This window comes from Taudactylus pleione, unplaced genomic scaffold, assembly GCF_031769625.1.
Source record: "Taudactylus pleione unplaced genomic scaffold, aTauple2 ptg000864l, whole genome shotgun sequence".
Taxonomy (NCBI): Eukaryota; Metazoa; Chordata; class Amphibia; order Anura; family Myobatrachidae; genus Taudactylus; species Taudactylus pleione.
In genome coordinates, this window is record NW_028285266.1 from 1673441 (window position 1) to 1692945 (window position 19505).

The 19505-nt window shown below is 52.8% G+C and overlaps 1 protein-coding gene across 3 annotated transcripts in view; it reads right to left on the bottom strand.

Moving 5' to 3' along the window:
• KCNIP1 (potassium voltage-gated channel interacting protein 1) overlaps positions 1 to 19505 on the bottom strand; it is a 557205-nt gene that overhangs the window by 356268 nt on the left and 181432 nt on the right. The window contains exon 2 of one of the 3 annotated variants that reach the window (XM_088458908.1): positions 11991 to 12035. The exons of the other annotated variants lie outside the window; for them this stretch is intronic. Within the exon in view, the coding sequence (XP_088315034.1) occupies positions 11991 to 12035 (45 nt within the window). The remainder of the gene's footprint in view (positions 1 to 11990; positions 12036 to 19505) is intronic. 3 annotated transcript variants of the gene reach the window in all.

Sequence of the window (19505 nt, forward strand, 5' to 3'; positions counted from 1 at the left end):
AGTGTGTGTGTCTCAGCCTCTTTCCACCCAGTGTGTGTGTCAGCCTCTTTCCGCCCAGCATGTGTCAGCCTCTTCCCCCCCACCCCAGCATGTGTGAGCCTCTTTCCCCCAGTATGTATCAGCTACTATCACCCCAGCGTGTGTGTCGGCCTCTTTTCACCCAGCAAGTGTCTCAGCCTCCTTTCCCCCCAGCATGTGTGTCAGCCTCTTTCCCCCCAGCATGTGTCAGCCTCTTTCCCCCCAGCGTGTGTCTCAGCCTCTTTCCCCCCACCGTGTGTCAGCCTCTTTTCACCCCAGCATGTTTCAGCCTCTTTCCCCCCAGCATGTGTGTCAGCCTCTTCCCCCCCACCCCCAGCGTGTGTCAGCCTCTTTCCCCCCAGCATGTGTGTCAGCCTCTTTCCCCCCCAGCGTGTGTGTCAGCCTCTTTTCCCCCCATGCCCAGTGTTTGTCCCAGCCCCAGCGTCTCAGCCTCATTTTCCATCCATCCCAAGCGTGTCTCTGCCTTGTTCTTCCCCCCAGTGTGTCCAAGTCCCAGCATGTCAGCCTCTTTCCCCCCCCAGCCCCAGCGTGTGTGTCAGCCTTTTTCCCCCCCCAGCGTTTGTGACAGCCTCTTTCCCCCCCAGCATGTGTGTCAGCCTCTTTCCACCCAGCGCGTGTGTCAGCCTCGTCTCTCCCCCATGGCCAGTGTGTGTCCCAGCCCCAGCATCTCAGCCTCATTTTCCCTCCATCCCCAGCATGTGTCTGCCTTGTTCTTCCCCCAGCGTGTTCCAGTCCGAGCGTGTCAGCCTCTTTCCCCCCCAGCATGTGTGTCAGCCTCTTTCCCCCCCAGGATTTGTGTCAGCCTCTTTCCCCCCCAGCATGTGTGTCAGCCTCTTCCCCCCCACCCCCAGCATGTGTATCAGCCTCTTTCCTCCAGCATGTGTGTCAGCCTCTAGCTCCCCCCGCATGTTTGTCAGCCTCTTTCCCCCCCAGCATATGTGTCAGCCTCTTTCCCCCCACCACCAGCGTGTGTGTCAGCCTCTTTCCCCCCCAGCATGTGTCAGCCTCTTCCCCCCCAGTGTGTCTCAACCTCTTTTCCCCCCAGTGTGTGTGTCTCAGCCTCTTTCCCCCCAGTGTGTGTGTCAGCCTGTTTCCGCCCAGCATGTGTCAGCCTCTTCCCCCCCACCCCAGCATGTGTGAGCCTCTTTCCCCCAGTGTGTATCAGCTACTTTCCCCCCAGCGTGTGTGTCAGCCTCTTTTCACCCAGCAATTGTCTCAGCCTCCTTTCCCCCCAGCATGTGTGTCAGCCTCTTTCCCCCCAGCATGTGTCAGCCTCTTTCCCCCCAGCATGTGTCAGCCTCTTTCCCCCCAGCATGTGTGTCAGCCTCTTTCCCCCCAGCATGTGTGTCAGCCTCTTTCCCCCCAGCATGTGTGTCAGCCTCTTTCCCCCCAGCGTGTCTCAGCCTTTTTCCCCCCACCGTGTGTCAGCCTCTTTTCGCCCCAGCATGTGTCAGCCTCTTTCCACCCAGCATGTGTGTCAGCCTCTTCCCCCCCACCCCCAGCGTGTCAGCCTCTTTCCCCCCAGCATGTGTGTCAGCCTCTTCCCCCCCACCCCCAGCGTGTGTCAGCCTCTTTCCCCCCCTGCATGTGTGTCAGCCTCTTTCCCCCCCAGCGTGTGTGTCAGCCTCTTTTCCCCCCTGGCCCAGTGTTTGTCCCAGCCCCAGCGTCTCAGCCTCATTTTCCCTCCATCCCCAGCATGTGTCTGCCTTGTTCTTCCCCCCAGCATGTTCCAGTCCCAGCATGTCAGCCTCTTTCCCCCCCAGCATGTGTGTCAGCCTCTTTCCCCCCAGCATGTGTGTCAGCCTCTTTCCCCCCCAGGATTTGTGTCAGCCTCTTTCCCCCCCAGCATGTGTGTCAGCCTCTTCCCCCCCACCCCCAGCATGTGTGTCAGCCTCTTTCCCCCAGCATGTGTGTCAGCCTCTACCCCCCCCCGCATGTTTGTCAGCCTCTTTCCCCCCCAGCATAAGTGTCAGCCTCTTTCCCCCGACCACCAGCGTGTGTGTCAGCCTCTTTCCCCCCCAGCATGTGTGTCAGCCTCTTTCCCCCCAGCATGTGTGTCAGCCTCTTTTCCCCCCACCCCCAGCATGTGTGTCAGCCTCTTTCCCCCCAGCATGTGTGTCAGCCTCTTCCCCCCACCCCCAGTGTGTGCCAGCCTCTTTCCCCCCAGCATGTGTGTCAGCCTCTTCCCCCCCACCCCAGTATGTGTCAGCCTCTTTCCCCCCAGCGTGTATCGGCCTCTTTCCCCCCAGCGTGTGTGTCAGCCTCTTTCCCCCCCAGCCCCAGTGTGTCAGCCTCGTTTCCCCCCCATGCCCAGTGTGTGTCCCAGCCCCAGCATCTCAGCCTCATTTTCCCTCCATCCCCAGCGTGTCTCTGTCTTGTTCTTCCCCCCACAGCGTGTCCCAGTCCCAGCGTGTCAGCCTCTTTCACCCCCAGCCCATGCGTGTGTCAGCCTCTTTTCCCCCCAGCATGTGTGTCAGCCTCTTCCCCCCCCCACCCCCAGCATGTGTGTCAGCCTCTTTCCCACCAGCATGTGTGTCAGCCTCTTCCCCCCACCCCCAGCGTGTCAGCCTCTTTCCCCCAGCATGTGTGTCAGCCTCTTCCCCCCCCACCCACAGCATGTGTTTCAGCCTCTTTCCCCCCAACATGTGTCTCAGCCTCTTTTCCCCCCAGCATGTGTCAGCCTCTTTCCACCCAGCATGTGTGTCAGCCTCTTCCCCCCCACCCCCAGCGTGTCAGCCTCTTTCCCCCAGCATGTGTGTCAGCCTCTTCCCCCCCCACCCACAGCATGTGTTTCAGCCTCTTTCCCCCCAACATGTGTCTCAGCCTCTTTTCCCCCCAGCATGTGTCTCAACCTCTTTTCCACCCAGTGTGTGTGTCTCAGCCTCTTTCCCCCCAGTGTGTGTGTCAGCCTCTTTCTGCCTAGCATGTGTCAGCCTCTTCCCCCCCACCCCAGCATGTGTGAGCCTCTTTCCCCCCAGTGTGTATCAGCTACTTTCCCCCCAGCGTGTGTGTCAGCCTCTTTTCACCCAGCAAGTGTCTCAGCCTCCTTTCCCCCCAGCATGTGTGTCAGCCTCTTTCCCCCCAGCAGGTGTCTCAGCCTTTTTCCCCCCACCGTGTGTCAGCCTCTTTTCACCCCAGCATGTGTTAGCCTCTTTCCCCCCAGCATGTGTGTCAGCCTCTTCCCCCCCACCCACAGCGTGTGTCAGCCTCTTTCGACCCAGCATGTGTGTCAGCCTCTTCCCCCCCACCTCAGCATGTGTCAGCCTCTTTTCCCCCAGCGTGTATCAGCCTCTATCCCCCCACCGTGTGTGTTAGCCTCTTTTCCCCCCAGCTTGTGTCTCAGCCTCTTTTCCCCCCAGCATGTGTCAGCCTCTTTCCCCCCCAGAATGTGTGTCAGCCTCTTTCCCCCCCAGCATGTGTCAGCCTCTTTCCCCCCAGCGTGTGTCTCAGCCTCTTTCCCCACCAGCATGTGTCAGCCTCTTTCCCCCCCAGCCCCAGTGTGTCAGCCTCGTTTCCACCCCATGCCCAGTGTGTGTCCCAGCCCCAGCGTCTCAGCCTCATTTTCCCTCAATCCCCAGCGAGCCTCTTTCCCCCATCATGAGTGTCAGCCTCTTCCCCCCCACCCCAGCATGTGTCAGCCTCTTTCCCCCCAGCGTGTATCAGCTTCTTTCTCCCCAGCATGTGTGTCAGCCTCTTTTCCCCCCAGCATGTGTCTCAGCCTCTATTCCCCCCAGCATCGGTCTCAGCCTCTTTCTCCCCTAGCATGTTTCAACCTCTTCCCCCCTCAGCGTGTGTGTGTCAGCCTCTTTCCCCCCAGCGTGTGTCAGCCTCTTTCCACCCAGCATGTGTGTCAGCCTCATTTTCCCTCCATCCCCAGCATGTGTCTGCCTTGTTCTTCCCCCCAGCATTTCAGCCTCTTTCCCCCCCAGCCACAGTGTGTGTGTCAGCTTCTTTCCCCTCAGCATGTGTTTCAGCCTCTTTCCCCCCCCAGCATGTGTGTCAGCCTCTTTCCCCCCCAGCATGTGTGTCAGCCTCTTCCCCCCCCACCCCCAGCATGTGTGTTAGCCTCTTTCCCCCAGCATGTGTGTCAGCCTCTATTCCCCCCCCGCATGTTTGTCAGCATCTTTCCCCCCCAGCATTTGTGTCAGCCTCTTTCCCCCCCACCACCAGCGTGTGTCAGCCTCTTTCCCCCCCAGCATGTCAGCCTCTTTCCCCCCCAGCATGTGTGTCAGCCTCTTTACCCCCCAGCATTTGTGTTAGCCTCTTTCCCCCCCACCACCAGCGTGTGTGTTAGCCTCTTTCCCCCCCATCATGTGTGTCAGCCTCTTTCCCCCCCATCATGTGTGTCAGCCTCTTTCCCCCCCAGCATTTGTGTCAGCCTCTTTCCCCCCAGCATTTGTGTCAGCCTCTTCCCCCCCACCCCCAGCATGTGTCAGCCTCTTTCCCCACAGCATGTGTGTTAGCCTCTTCCCCCCCACCCCCAGCGTGTGTCAGCCTCTTTCCACCCATCATGTGTGTCAGCCTCTTCCCCCCCACCTCAGCATGTGTCAGCCTCTTTTCCCCCAGCGTGTATCAGCCTCTATCCCCCCACCGTGTGTGTTAGCCTCTTTTCCCCCCAGCTTGTGTCTCAGCCTCTTTTCCCCCCAGCATGTGTCAGCCTCTTTCCCCCCCAGAATGTGTGTCAGCCTCTTTCCCCCCCAGCATGTGTCAGCCTCTTTCCCCCCAGCGTGTGTCTCAGCCTCTTTCCCCACCAGCATGTGTCAGCCTCTTTCCCCCCCAGCCCCAGTGTGTCAGCCTCGTTTCCACCCCATGCCCAGTGTGTGTCCCAGCCCCAGCGTCTCAGCCTCATTTTCCCTCAATCCCCAGCGAGCCTCTTTCCCCCATCATGAGTGTCAGCCTCTTCCCCCCCACCCCAGCATGTGTCAGCCTCTTTCCCCCCAGCGTGTATCAGCTTCTTTCTCCCCAGCATGTGTGTCAGCCTCTTTTCCCCCCAGCATGTGTCTCAGCCTCTATTCCCCCCAGCATCGGTCTCAGCCTCTTTCTCCCCTAGCATGTTTCAACCTCTTCCCCCCTCAGCGTGTGTGTGTCAGCCTCTTTCCCCCCAGCATGTGTGTCAGCCTCTTTCCACCCAGCATGTGTGTCAGCCTCATTTTCCCTCCATCCCCAGCATGTGTCTGCCTTGTTCTTCCCCCCAGCGTGTCAGCCTCTTTCCCCCCCAGCCACAGTGTGTGTGTCAGCTTCTTTCCCCTCAGCATGTGTTTCAGCCTCTTTCCCCCCCCAGCATGTGTGTCAGCCTCTTTCCCCCCCAGCATGTGTGTCAGCCTCTTCCCCCCCCACCCCCAGCATGTGTGTTAGCCTCTTTCCCCCAGCATGTGTGTCAGCCTCTATTCCCCCCCCGCATGTTTGTCAGCATCTTTCCCCCCCAGCATTTGTGTCAGCCTCTTTCCCCCCCACCACCAGCGTGTGTCAGCCTCTTTCCCCCCCAGCATGTCAGCCTCTTTCCCCCCCAGCATGTGTGTCAGCCTCTTTACCCCCCAGCATTTGTGTTAGCCTCTTTCCCCCCCACCACCAGCGTGTGTGTTAGCCTCTTTCCCCCCCATCATGTGTGTCAGCCTCTTTCCCCCCCATCATGTGTGTCAGCCTCTTTCCCCCCCAGCATTTGTGTCAGCCTCTTTCCCCCCAGCATTTGTGTCAGCCTCTTCCCCCCCCACCCCCAGCATGTGTCAGCCTCTTTCCCCACAGCATGTGTGTCAGCCTCTTCCCCCCCACCCCCAGCGTGTGTCAGCCTCTTTCCACCCATCATGTGTGTCAGCCTCTTCCCCCCCACCTCAGCATGTGTCAGCCTCTTTTCCACCAGCGTGTATCAGCCTCTTTCCCCCCACCGTGTGTGTCAGCCTCTTTTCCCCCCAGCATGTGTCTCAGCCTCTTTTCCCCCCAGCATGTGTGTCAGCCTCTTTCCCCCCCAGCATCTGTCAGCCTCTTTCCCCCCCAGCATGTGTGTCAGCCTCTTTCCCCCCCAGTGTGTGTCTCAGCCTCTTTCCCCACCAGCGAGTGTCAGCCTCTTTCCCCCCCATCACCAGTGTGTCAGCCTCGTTTCCACCCCATGCCCAGTGTGTGTCCCAGCCCCAGCATCTCAGCCTCATTTTCCCTCCATCCCCAGTGTGTCTCTGCCTTGTTCTTCCCCCCAGCGTGTCCCAGTCCCAGCGTGTCAGCCTCTTTCCCCCCCAGCCCCAGCGTGTGTATCAGCCTCTTTCCACCCAGCATGTGTGTCAGCCTCTTCCCCCCCACCTCAGCATGTCAGCCTCTTTTCCACCAGCGTGTATCAGCCTCTTTCCCCCCACCGTGTGTGTCAGCCTCTTTTCCCCCCAGCATGTGTCTCAGCCTCTTTTCCCCCAGCATGTGTCAGCCTCTTTCCCCCCCAGCATGTGTGTCAGCCTCTTTCCCCCCCAGCGCGTGTCTCAGCCTCTTTCCCCCCCATCACCAGTGTGTCAGCCTCTTTCCCCCCCAGCGTTTGTAAGCCTCTTCCCACCCACCACCAGCGTGTGTCTCAGCCTCTTCCCCCCGACCACCAGCGTGTGTCTCAGCCTCTTTCCCCCCTAGCATGTGTGTCAGCCTCTTCCCCCCCACCCACAGCATGTGTGTCAGCCTCTTTCCCCCCAGCATGTGTGTCAGCCTCTTCCTCCCACACTCCCAGCATGTGTCAGCCTCTTTCCCCCAGCATGTGTGTCAGCCTCTTCCTCCCACCCCACCATGTGTCAGCCTCTTTCCCCCCAGCATGTTTCTCAGCCTCTTTTCCCCTCAGCATGTGTCTCAGCCTCTTTCTCCCGCAGCATGTGTCAACCTGTTTCCCCCCCAGCGTGTGTGTCAGCCTCTTTCCCTCCCCCACCCCCAGTGTTTGTCTCAGCCTCTTTCCCCCCAGTGTGTATGTCAGCCTCTTTCCCCCCAGCATGTGTCAGCCTCTTTCCCCCCCAGCAGGTGTCATCCTCGTTACCCCCCAGCAGGTGTCTCAACCTCTTTACCACCCAGCATGTGTGTCTCAGCCTCTTTCCCCCTCAGCGTGTGTCAGCCTTTTTCCCCCAAGCATGTGTCTCAGCCTCTTTCCCCCCCCAGCGTGTGTCTCATCATCTTTCCCCGCAGCGTGTGTGTCAGCCTCTTTCCCCCCCAGTGTGTGTCAGCCTCTTTCCCCCCAGCATGTGTGTCAGCCTCTTTCCCCCCCAGCGTGTGTGTCAGCCTCATTCCCCCCCAGCGTGTGTGTCAGCCTCGTTTCCCCCCCATGCCCAGTGTGTGTCCCAGCCCCAGCATCTCAGCCTCATTTTCCCTCCATCCCCAGCGTGTTTCTGCCTTGTTCTCCCCCCCAGCATGTCCCAGTCCCAGCGTGTCAGCCTCTTTCCCCCCCAGCATGTGTGTCCGCCTCTTTCCCAACCAGCATGTGTGTCAGCCTCTTTCCACCCTAGCACGTGTGTCAGCCTCTTTTCCCCCCACCCCCAGCATGTGTGTCAGCCTCTTTCCCCCCAGCATGTGTGTCAGCCTCTTCCCCCCACCCCCAGTGTGTGCCAGCCTCTTTCCCCCCAGCATGTGTGTCAGCCTCTTCCCCCCCACCCCAGTATGTGTCAGCCTCTTTCCCCCCAGCGTGTATCAGCCTCTTTCCCCCCAGCGTGTGTGTCAGCCTCTTTCCCCCCCAGCCCCAGTGTGTCAGCCTCGTTTCCCCCCCATGCCCAGTGTGTGTCCCAGCCCCAGCATCTCAGCCTCATTTTCCCTACATCCCCAGCGTGTCTCTGCCTTGTTCTTCCCCCACAGCGTGTCCCAGTCCCAGCGTGCCAGCCTCTTTCCCCCCAGCCCATGCGTGTGTCAGCCTCTTTTCCCCCCAGCATGTGTGTCAGCCTCTTCCCCCCCCACCCCCAGCATGTGTGTCTGCCTATTTCCCACCAGCATGTGTGTCAGCCTCTTCCCCCCACCCCCAGCGTGTCAGCCTCTTTCCCCCAGCATGTGTGTCAGCCTCTTCCCCCCCCACCCACAGCATGTGTTTCAGCCTCTTTCCCCCCAGCATGTGTGTCAACCTCTTCCTCCCACACTCCCAGCATGTGTCAGCCTCTTTCCCACAGCATGTGTAAGCCTCTTCCCCCCACCCCAGCATGTGTCAGCCTCTTTCCCCCCAGTGTGTATCAGCCTCTTTCCCCCCAGCGTCTGTGTCAGCCTCTTTTCACCCCAGCATGTGTCTCAGCCTCTTTTCCCCTCAGCATGTGTCTCAGCCTCTTTCTCCCCCAGCATGTGTCAACCTCTTTCCCCCCACCTCAGCATGTGTCAGCCTCTATTCCCCCAGCGTGTATCAGCCTCTATCCCCCCACCGTGTGTGTTAGCCTCTTTTCCCCCCAGCTTGTGTCTCAGCCTCTTTTCCCCCCAGCATGTGTCAGCCTCTTTCCCCCCCAGCATGTGTGTCAGCCTCTTTCCCCCCCAGCATGTGTCAGCCTCTTTCCCCCCAGCGTGTGTCTCAGCCTCTTTCCCCACCAGCATGTGTCAGCCTCTTTCCCCCCCAGCCCCAGTGTGTCAGCCTCATTTCCACCCCATGCCCAGTGTGTGTCCCAGCCCCAGCGTCTCAGCCTCATTTTCCCTCAATCCCCAGCGAGCCTCTTTCCCCCATCATGAGTCAGCCTCTTCCCCCCCACCCCAGCATGTGTCAGCCTCTTTCCCCCCAGCGTGTATCAGCTTCTTTCTCCCCAGCATGTGTGTCAGCCTCTTTTTCCCCCAGCATGTGTCTCAGCCTCTATTCCCCCCAGCATCGGTCTCAGTCTCTTTCTCCCCTAGCATGTGTCAACCTCTTTCCCCCTCAGCGTGTGTGTGTCAGCCTCTTTCCCCCCAGCATGTGTGTCAGCCTCTTTCCACCCAGCGTGTGTGTCAGCCTCATTTTCCCTCCATCCCCAGCATGTGTCTGCCTTGTTCTTCCCCCCAGCGTGTCAGCCTCTTTCCCCCCAGCCCAGTGTGTGTGTCAGCTTCTTTCCCCCCAGCATGTGTTTCAGCCTCTTTCCCCCCTCCATCCCCAGCCTGTTTCTGCCTTGTTCTTCCCCCCAGAATGTCCCAGTCCCAGCGTGTCAGCCTCTTTCCCCCCCAGCATGTGTGTCAGCCTCTTCCCCCCCCCCAGCATGTCTGTCAGCCTCTTTCCACCCTAGCTGGTGTGTCAGCCTCTTTCCCCCCCACCCCCAGCATGTGTGTCAGCCTCTTTCCCCCCAGCATGTGTGTCAGCCTCTTCCCCCCACCCCCAGCGTGTGCCAGCCTCTTCCCCCCCACCCCAGCATGTGTTAGCCTCTTTCCCCCCTGCGTGTATCAGCCTCTTTCCCCCCAGCGTGTGTGTCAGCCTCTTTTCCCCCCAGCATGTCTCAGTCTCTATTCCACCCAGCATGTGTGTCAGCCTCTTTCCCCCCCAGCATTTGTGTCAGTCTCTTTCCCCCCCAGCATTTGTGTCAGCTTCTTTCCCCCCCAGCGTGTGTCTCAGCCTCTTCCCCCCCAGCATGTCAGCCTCTTTCCCCCCCAGCCCCAGTGTGTCAGCCTCATTTCCCCCCATGCCCAGTGTGTGTCCCAGCCCCAGCATCTCAGCCTCATTTTCCCTCCATCCCCAGCGTGTCTCTGCCTTGCTCTTCCCCCCCAGCGTGTCCCAGTCCCAGCGTGTCAGCCTCTTCCCCCCCCCCCAGCCCATGCGTGGGTCAGCCTCTTTCCCCCCCAGCATGTGTGTCAGGTTCTTCCCTCCCCCACCCCCAGCATGTGTGTCAGCCTCTTTCCCCCCAGCATGTGTCAGCCTCTTCCCCCCACACCCAGCGTGTCAGCCTCTTTCCCCCAGCATGTGTGTCAGCCTCTTCCTCCCCCACCAACAGCATGTGTGTCAGCCTCTTTCCCCCCAGCATGTGTGTCAACCTCTTCCTCCCACACTCCCAGCATGTGTCAGCCTCTTTCCCCCAGCATGTGTGTCAGCCTCTTCCCCCCACCCCAGCATGTGTTAGCCTCTTTCCCCCCCAGTGTGTATCAGCCTCTTTCCCCCCAGCGTGTGTGTCAGCCTCTTTCCCCCCAGCATGTGTCTCAGCCTCTTTTCCCCCCAGCATGTGTCTCAGCCTCTTTCCCCCCATTGTGTGTGTCTCAGCCTCTTTCCTCCCAGTGTGTGTGTCAGCCTCTTTCCCCCCCCAGCATGTGTCAGCCTCTTTCCCCCCCAGCGGGTGTCTCAGCCACTTTCCCCCCCAGCATGTGTGTCTCAGCCTCTTTCCCCCCCAGCATGTTTCAGCCTTTTTCCCCCCCCAGCGGGTGTCTCAGCCTCTTTCCCCCCCAGCATGTGTGTCAGCCTCTTTCCCCCCAGCATGTGTCAGCCTCTTTCCCCCCGAGCGGGTGTCTCAGCCTCTTTCCCCCCAGCGTGTGTCTCAGCCTCTTTCCCCCTCAGCATGTGTCGGCCTCTTTCCTCCCCCAGCGTGTGTGTGTCAGCCACTTTCCCCCCCCCACCCCCAGAGTGTCTCAGCCCCTATCACCCCCAGTATGTGTCTCAGCTTCTCTCCCCCCCCAAACCACCACCTCTTACTTACCTTATTGCTTCTTCCTCTTCGGCTCCTCTCTGTCCCTTCCAGCAGCCTGGCCTCTTGTTATGACAGCGCACGTGACGTCATGATGTCACGCGTGCTGTGTCATAACAAGGGGCCGGACCGTGGCGGGTGTCTGTCTTGTTGGAGCCGGAGCGGCCAAAGCGGCCCTCCCCGGCTCCAACCATTTAATTAATGAGGACCAGGTTGGCACACAGCGACGCTGTCAGATGCAGGCGGCCATGGGCCCCTGCACCACAGCGGGCCCCAGTGCAAGGCACCGGCTGCACCGCCGTTAGTTCCGCTCCTGCTAGAATGTCTTTTTTTGCTGACTGGAGTAAATACTACATTAATACTACTTTCTAGAAATGTAGACTCCTAAATATGTAAAATAAATCGGTTGCAGGCATGCATACAATTCAAGGCACCAAAAAGTAAGGATGTCTTCTCCATTCATTTTGTATGGACTTTCCAGCAGGTGGAATGATTTTATTAGCTGTTTGCTAATAGCTTTTTGGCTCCAGAGAAAAATAAAAACATTTACTGTAGCTGCTAAGTTTAGAAGTTAACACATTTAAAAGTAACAAACAAACTTCCATTTGTCTTTACTCTGGGGAAATAAATGTAATTTCCGCATTTCCGTATAGAGTAAATGTTTTCCCCGCACAAATTATAAAACATCGGATACACTGTTATGTACATTTATACATTATATATACATTTATAGTATTGCGTTGATACGGTTAATTTTTTTATGTCATTTTTATTAGCTTTCCACCTGGTGAAGAAAAGGTTACAGCCAATGCCTAACTCTGTTGATGTAAAATTGTTAATAATAACATACAGAGCCATACAGAATATATACATTCATGCAGTAAAATATGAGTAGAAGCAATGAAAACAAACAGCCGACATCATCTAAATCGAACATTTTAACTTACAGTATATATAGATTTTACTGAAAAAGCCATGATTCCATGCGATTTACAGAACTGAGGCTCCATACATCGAGGCAGAACCTGTCACTAATTAATGATTAAGCCCTATTAGTATATAATGCATTTAAAATGTATTCATTATGAATATATCAAACTACTTTGGTAACTTTGGTACAGTAAATGTATAAAAACCACACAAATAACATATACTTTTCATTAAATTTCTCTCCGACTGTCCTGGAACATGAGGGAACAGTACAGTACGTCATGCACTTAAAACTATTTTTCTCATTGACTAAATAAGTTTAAAAAAATATGACTGACGCGCTTTTAAAAGCCAATGTTACAGAACATGAGACGCTGACATACAGCTATGAATTAATGCAAATGGTATCCATAGAGTATGTGGTGATTCTGATGCCAATGCATAAGCCAGCAAGGCAGAAATACAAAAATCCAATACCTGACTTATTTTGGCGAGGGGCGTAGTCCATAACATACAGTTGACCTGTAAAAGAAATAATGTACAGTAGAAGATTCTCATAGTGGTAAAATACTGTGCGGACCGGTACAACCAAACTACCTTCATGCACATTGCAGAGAAGGGAGGGGGGCTATTTAAAACCATGTGTGCAGTCGCTAGCCTATATAATTACCAGAGATGTCTACAACATTGCATCATTATTTCATTCATTGTTCCTTCATGTATTCCTACCACAGATCCACTACATTTATGAAATGGTTCAGCCTAAACTTGACATACTCTCCAACATATCAGCCAAGGTTCAGTTCTTTGGCAGGATAGGGTGGGGACCATTGTAATGCAGGGCCTGATTCAGAAATGGTTGCTAATGCGATTTTTACGCAGATCGAGCGATTGTTTGCCATTGTGCATGCGTATAAGCTGCACTGCGCATAAGCCGCGATCACATTGCGATAATGGACGCACAGAGGAATCTCCTAACCAGCATGTGAGCCCTCTGCGTGTCAGAAGATTTGCTGGGTCTGGAGCTGGTCAGACCTGCAGCAAGGGCAATATGGCTGCGCGATGTGCACAAATCTTACCGATATTTACGCAGGTAAGCGACATTGTACGCATATGAGAAGGCAGCAGTGGGCGCCTTTATGCCGACTGTGCTTTGGCATGCATTAGCATATATTTCACAGCTGTGCTCTGTGCAAAATTGCAGCTGCGATCGCATCAGCGTCCATCTCTGAATCAGGCCCTTTGTCATGAAGAACAAAAAAGTTGACATAAAACACCAAATTCCCTTTTTCATACCATTGCCCTGAATGTTCAATAACATTTATGCTTATTTATTTATTCTTTTTTTTAATGGTTAGTCTCCAAGTAAACTCTGATGGCAATTTATGAAAGCTTGGGGAGAGATAAAGTGGAGAGCAGCGCCATAAAAAGGTCTCAAATGCCCCCTCAGCACCCGATGCCATGACGTTGCACAAAGGGGGTGCGGCTGGCAGCATCGGTAAGTGTAGCGGTGACCAGAACGTGCTGAGAATGCTCTGATTGGCTATACAGTCTGCAGGGTGTCTGTCTAGAGCATGTACAGGACGCCCTGGCGGTGCCGCAGCAGTGGTCCTGCCTGAATGGCAACCTGCTAGCCAGAGGCAGGGGATGTAGGGTGGCAACAGTGCCGCCCACAGAGCCCTGCACTCTTTCTGGCAGCACCAGTTTCACACCCCTAGTTCTGGTGGAGATAGACAAAGTACCAACCAATCAGTTCCTACTGTAACTGTTATTTTTCAAACATAGACTGTGTAAAGTAAAGTGACAGAAGCTGATTGATTAGTAGTACTTTGTCTCTCTTGAAGGTCTGATACATCTCCTTATAGGAGAGATAAAGTGGAGAAGTTACCCATAGCAACCAGTAATCTTCAACTGTCATTTTGTAGGCTGCGCTAGATAATTGATAGCCAGAAGCTGATTGGTTGCTATGGGAAAAGGCCCCCATACATCAGAGATTGATTGCAGCAATTGTGCAATTTGCAATCGATTGTGTATAAAAACCTTTCCCTTTTTAAATCGATTGTGGCAATTCTGCAGTCTGCAATCGATTGAAAAGGGAAAGATTTTTATACACAATCGATTGCAAATTGCACGATTGCTGCAATCAATCTCTGATGTATGGGGGCCTAAACTTCTCTACTTTCTCTCTCTCAACAATTTCATTCATCTCCCTATATGATATTTTAATGGGTGATCAAAGCAGTCACATATTTCACAAAGTTTTCATGAATAAAACTGTCTATTCATCCTACTATTATTTTTATTAATGTATGTGTTTAGGGGAGGGTGCAAAGAGTACAAAGAGACTGAAAGACTCATGATTGGTGCCAGCAATATTAATGTTTTGTTGAAAGATTTCAGACCATGGAGCATGCTGACTATCTGGTTTATGATAGATCATATATATTCTCAGCACTACTTTTATTTCACATTTAGTATAGGAGAAGCTTGAGCACATTTGCCCATGAGGCTTTTGAGTGACCGTTTCCTTTTCCTCCAAGACGTTTCTATAGTTTATTTTGCTGCAATACTTCAAAGTGGAAACGCAGTAGATTTAGCATGTTCAGTAACGGTCTCTGGTGGTGGCAAGTGCATAAAGCACATAGAAGGTTGGCTTTAGGGAAGAATGTCAACAGCTGTTTATACGGCGTACAGCTTGAACTAGTAACAGAGTGGCTGATGAAAACATGTTGGCCTATAATTCAGAACTGAGATATTTCATTGAAATATGTCCCTTATGATTTTCCAAAAACGAAGACATGATAAAATAAAAGTTAAATTGAACAAAGCCAGTGTCAGGGCTCAGATGCCAGGGCGTCTACTTTATAAAGTTACCGTGAGTATTCATTATGCCTGTTCATCCATTAAGGTCTACTGAATTACAGTATCATTGGTGGCAGTGGGACTAGAATTTCTTATAGCCGCATATTGTGGAAATAAGACATTATTTCTATTGACAACAAATTAAAAAAATCATCTTGACTGGACAGTGTCTCCGATAATTGCCCATCCTGGCGAAGAGTGAAAGTAAGTGATAACTTATGCTAGCACTTTACTACTGACCTCGGGCCCTGCTTACCTGCTGCCAATACTAAACTGTTGTGAAAATGAAATGTAAATAATTTGGCTACAATGGCTAAGAGCAGAGTAAGATGCTGCCATTAACGAAAAGTCTACCAATGAAATCACAAAGTACATAGCACCATCTACTCCAAGCTGTATAGTACTGTACTGTATTTAAGGGGTATATTTACTAAAGTGCAGGTTTTTAGAAGTGGAGTTTTTGCCCATAGCAACTAGGGGTGAGCGGGTTCGGATTTCTGAAATCCGAACCCCCCCGAACCGAGTCCGATCCGAGTCAAGCTCGACTTTTCCCGCCTGACTCGGATCTGAAATCGAGCCAAAACGTCATCATCCCGCCTTCCGAGTCTCGCGGGTTTTGGATCCTATATAAGGTACCCGCGTCGGCGCCATTTTCTCACTCGGCTGTGGACAGTGAAGAGGGAGGGTGGGAGTTAGGGCTGGCTGGGCTGTGTAGTGTAGTGTAGTGCTGCTGTTGTCCACTACTTCAAAGTAGGGGTGTGCACCGGCCACTTTTCGTGTTTTGTGTTTTGGTTTTGGATCTGGATCTTTCTTCGTGTTTTGGATCTGGATTGGTTTTGCCAAAACCACCCTTCCGTGTTTTGGGTTCTGGGTTTTGTGTGTTGGATCTATATTTTTTTGAAAAAAAGCATAAAAACAGCTAAAATCACAGAATTTGTAGGTTTTTCTGCTCCTATGCTATTATTAACCTCAATAACCTTAATTTCCACTCATTTCCAGTCTATTCTGAACACCTCACACCTCACAATAGTGTTTTTATGTCCAAAAGGTTGCACCGAGGTAGCTGGATGACTATGCTAAGCGACACGAGTGGGCGGCACAAACACGTGACCCATCTAGGCGTGATACTGCAGTGGCAGACAGGATGGCAGTTTGAAAAACTAGGCCCCAAACTGTACATAATGCAAAGAAAAAAAAGAGGTGCAAGATGGAATTGTCCTTAGGCCCTCCCACCCACCCTTATGTTGTATAAACAGGACATGCACACTTTAACAAACCAATCATTTCAGCGCCAGGGTCTGCCACACAACTGTGGCTGAAATGATTGGTTCGTTTGGGCCCCCACAAAACAAGCTGGCAATTAATCTGTCCCTGCACAAACTGGCTCTACGGAGGCAAGATGTCATCCTCATCCTCCTCATCCACCGATTCCTCACCCTCTTCAGTGTGTACATCCTCATCCTCACAGAGTATTAATTCGTCCCTGCAGGAACCACAGGTCCCTCTGTACGTTCTGGAGGCTGGTCTCCCTGGAAGAGTTGATAATTCATTTTATGAACATCATCTTCTCCACATTTTGTGGAAGCAACCTCCTACGCCTTTCGCTGATAAGGTTCCCGGCTGCACTAAACACTCTTTCGGAGTACACACTGGAGGGGGGGCAACTCAGGTAAAATAGAGCCAGTTTGTACAGGGACCTCTAAATTGCTTCTTTTTCCTGCCAGTACAGGTACGGACTGTCTGACATGTCTACTTGGATGCTGTCACCGATGTAATCCTTTAACAGACAGACGCACGCTTGTCGCTGCTGCTTTAAGGATGCAGGTGCGGCTACAGCCCACACATTTCACAAAGACCGAAAAATAAAGAACAATATTTTAATTGTTTGTGTAGCACACTTTGAGGGTGTCACCACCCTTTAACAGACAGACGCACGCTTGTCGCTGCTGCTTTGAGGATGCAAGTGCGGCTACATCGCACACAAGTCACAAACACATTAAAAAAATTTTTTTATTTTTTGGAGCACTTTGAGAGTTACAACACCCTTTAACAGACAGACGCACGCTTGTCGCTGCTGCTTTGAGGATGCAAGTGCGGCTACATCGCACACAAGTCACAAAGACAGAAAAAAAATGAACAATATTTTAATTGTTTGTGTAGCACACTTTGAGGGTGTCACCACCCTTTAACAGACAGACGCACGCTTGTCGCTGCTGCTTTGAGGATGCTGGTGGAATCTAGACGGGATTTGGAACCGAGGACACACTACCTCCATCAATTGTCTAAATCCCACTGCACTAATGGCGGATATCGGACGCACGTCTAACACCAACATAGCAGTCAAGGCCTCAGTTATACGTTTTGCTTCAGGATGACTGCTGTCGTACTTCATCCTCATTGCTAGGGACTGTTGGAGGGTCAATTGTTTAGTAAAAGTAGTGATGTTCCTACTTCCTCTCTGGGATGATGAACAACTCCCAGCAGCAGCAACAGCACTAGGAGGAAGTGGTTCTTGATCTTTCCCTATTTTATTTTTATCGGAGAAAGTTTGGTCCTCCATTTATGTTATATTGATATATACGTGCGGCTAAAGCGCACACAAACACAGAAAATATTTTTTTATTTTTGCTGGAGAGTAGTGCACTTTGTGGGTTACACCACCCTTTAAGAAATGAGCCAGCCGGCTCTTTACTTATGGGACACAGGCGCACGCTTGGTGCTGCTCCTTTGTTGATGCACGTGCGGCTACTGCGCACACAATTCACAAACACAGAAAATAATTTTTTTTTTGGTTTGGACTGGAGTGTACTTTCGGGGGTTACAGCACCTTAACGGTCAAGCCAGCCGGCCCTTTACTTATGACACAGGCGCACGCTTGGCACTACTTTGTTGATGCACGTGCGGCTACTGCGCACACAATTCACAAACACAGAAAATAATTTTTTTTTTGGTTTAGACTGGAGTGTACTTTTGGGGGTTACAGCACCCTTTAACGGTCAAGCCAGCCGGCCCTTTACTTATGACTAGGGGTGAGCGGGTTCGGATTTCTGAAATCCGAACCCCCCCGAGCCCCCCCGATCCGAGTCCGATCCGAGTCAGGCTCGACTTTTCCCGCCTGACTCGGATCTGAAATCGAGGCAAAACGTCATCATCCCGCCTTCCGAGTCTCGCGGGTTTTGGATCCTATATAAGGTACCCGCGTCGGCGCCATTTTCTCACTCGGCTGTGGACAGTGAAGAGGGAGGGTGGGAGTTAGGGCTGTGTAGTGTAGTGTAGTGTAGTGCTGCTGTTGTCCACTACTTCAAAGTCCATAGGGGCTGGCTGTGTTGTGCTGTGCTGCTGTTGTTAATAGGGGCTGTGTCCACTACTTCAAAGTCCATAGGGGCTGGCTGGACTGTGTTGTGCAGTCAGTTCTCCATAGGGGCTGTGTCCACTCCAAAGTCCTGTGCAGTGTCCCAGTCCTAAAGGAGAGCTGTAGTGTTGTCCAGGGGGTGCTCTGTCCATCAGGGGTGCTCCCCCCAAGTGCTAAAAAAATAATATATTTTCTGTGTTTGTGAATTGTGTGCGCAGTAGCCGCACGTGCATCAACAAAGTAGTGCCAAGTGTGCGCCTGTGTCATAAGTAAAGGGCCGGCTGGCTTGACCGTTAAGGGTGCTGTAACCCCCGAAAGTACACTCCAGTCCAAACCAAAAAAATATATATTTTCTGTGTTTGTGAATTGTGTGCGCAGTAGCCGCACGTGCATCAACAAAGTAGTGCCAAGCATGCGCCTGTGTCATAAGTAAAGTGTCGGCTGGCTTGACCATTAAAGGGTGCTGTAACCCCCAAAGTACACTCCAAACCAAAAAAATATATATTTTCTGTGTTTGTGACTTGTGTGCACTGTGGCTGCACGTGCATCAACAAAGGAGCAGCGCCAAGCGTGCGCCTGTGTCCCATAAGTAAAGAGCCGGCTGGCTCATTTCTTAAATGGTGGTGTAACCAACAAAGTGCACTACTCTCCAGCAAAAATAAAAAAATATTTTCTGTGTTTGTGTGCGCTTTAGCCGCACGTATATATCAATATAACATAAATGGAGGACCAAACTTTCTCCGATAAAAATAAAATAGCGAAAGATCAAGAACCACTTCCTCCTAGTGCTATTGCTGCTGCTGGGAGTTGTTCATCATCCCAGAGAGGAAGTAGGAACATCGCTACTTTCACTAAACAATTGACCCTCCAACAGTCCCTAGCGATGAGGATGAAGTACGACAGCAGTCATCCTGAAGCAAAACGTATAACTGAGGCCTTGACTGCTATGTTGGTGTTAGACGTGCGTCCGGTATCCGCCATTAGTGCAGTGGGATTTAGACAATTGATGGAGGTAGTGTGTCCCCGGTTCCAAATCCCGTCTAGATTCTACCTGCATCCTCAAAGCAGCAGCGACAAGCGTGCGTCTGTCTGTTAAAGGGTGGTGACACCCTCAAAGTGTGCTACACAAACAATAAAAATATTGTTCTTTTTTTTCTGTCTTTGTGAATTGCGTGGGCTGTAGCCGCACTTGCATCCTCAAAGCAGCAGCGACAAGCGTGCGTCTGTCTGTTAAAGGGTGGTGACACCCTCAAAGTGTGCTACACAAACAATAAAAATATTGTTCTTTTTTTTTCTGTCTTTGTGAAATGTGTGGGCTGTAGCCGCACTTGCATCCTCAAAGCAGCAGCGACAAGCGTGCGTCTGTCTGTTAAAGGATTACATCGGTGACAGCATCCAAGTAGGCATGTCAGACAGTCCGTACCTTTACTGGCAGGAAAAAGAAGCAATTTGGAGGTCCCTGTACAAACTGGCTCTATTTTACCTGAGTTGCCCCCCCTCCAGTGTGTACTCCGAAAGAGTGTTTAGTGCAGCCGGGAACCTTGTCAGCGAAAGGCGTAGGAGGTTGCTTCCACAAAATGTGGAGAAGATGATGTTCATAAAATGAATTATCAACTCTTCCAGGGAGACCAGCCTCCAGAACGTACAGAGGGACCTGTGGTTCCAGCGGGGACGAATTAATACTCTGTGAGGATGAGGATGTACACACTGAAGAGGGTGAGGAATCGGTGGATGAGGAGGATGAGGATGACATCTTGCCTCCGTAGAGCCAGTTTGTG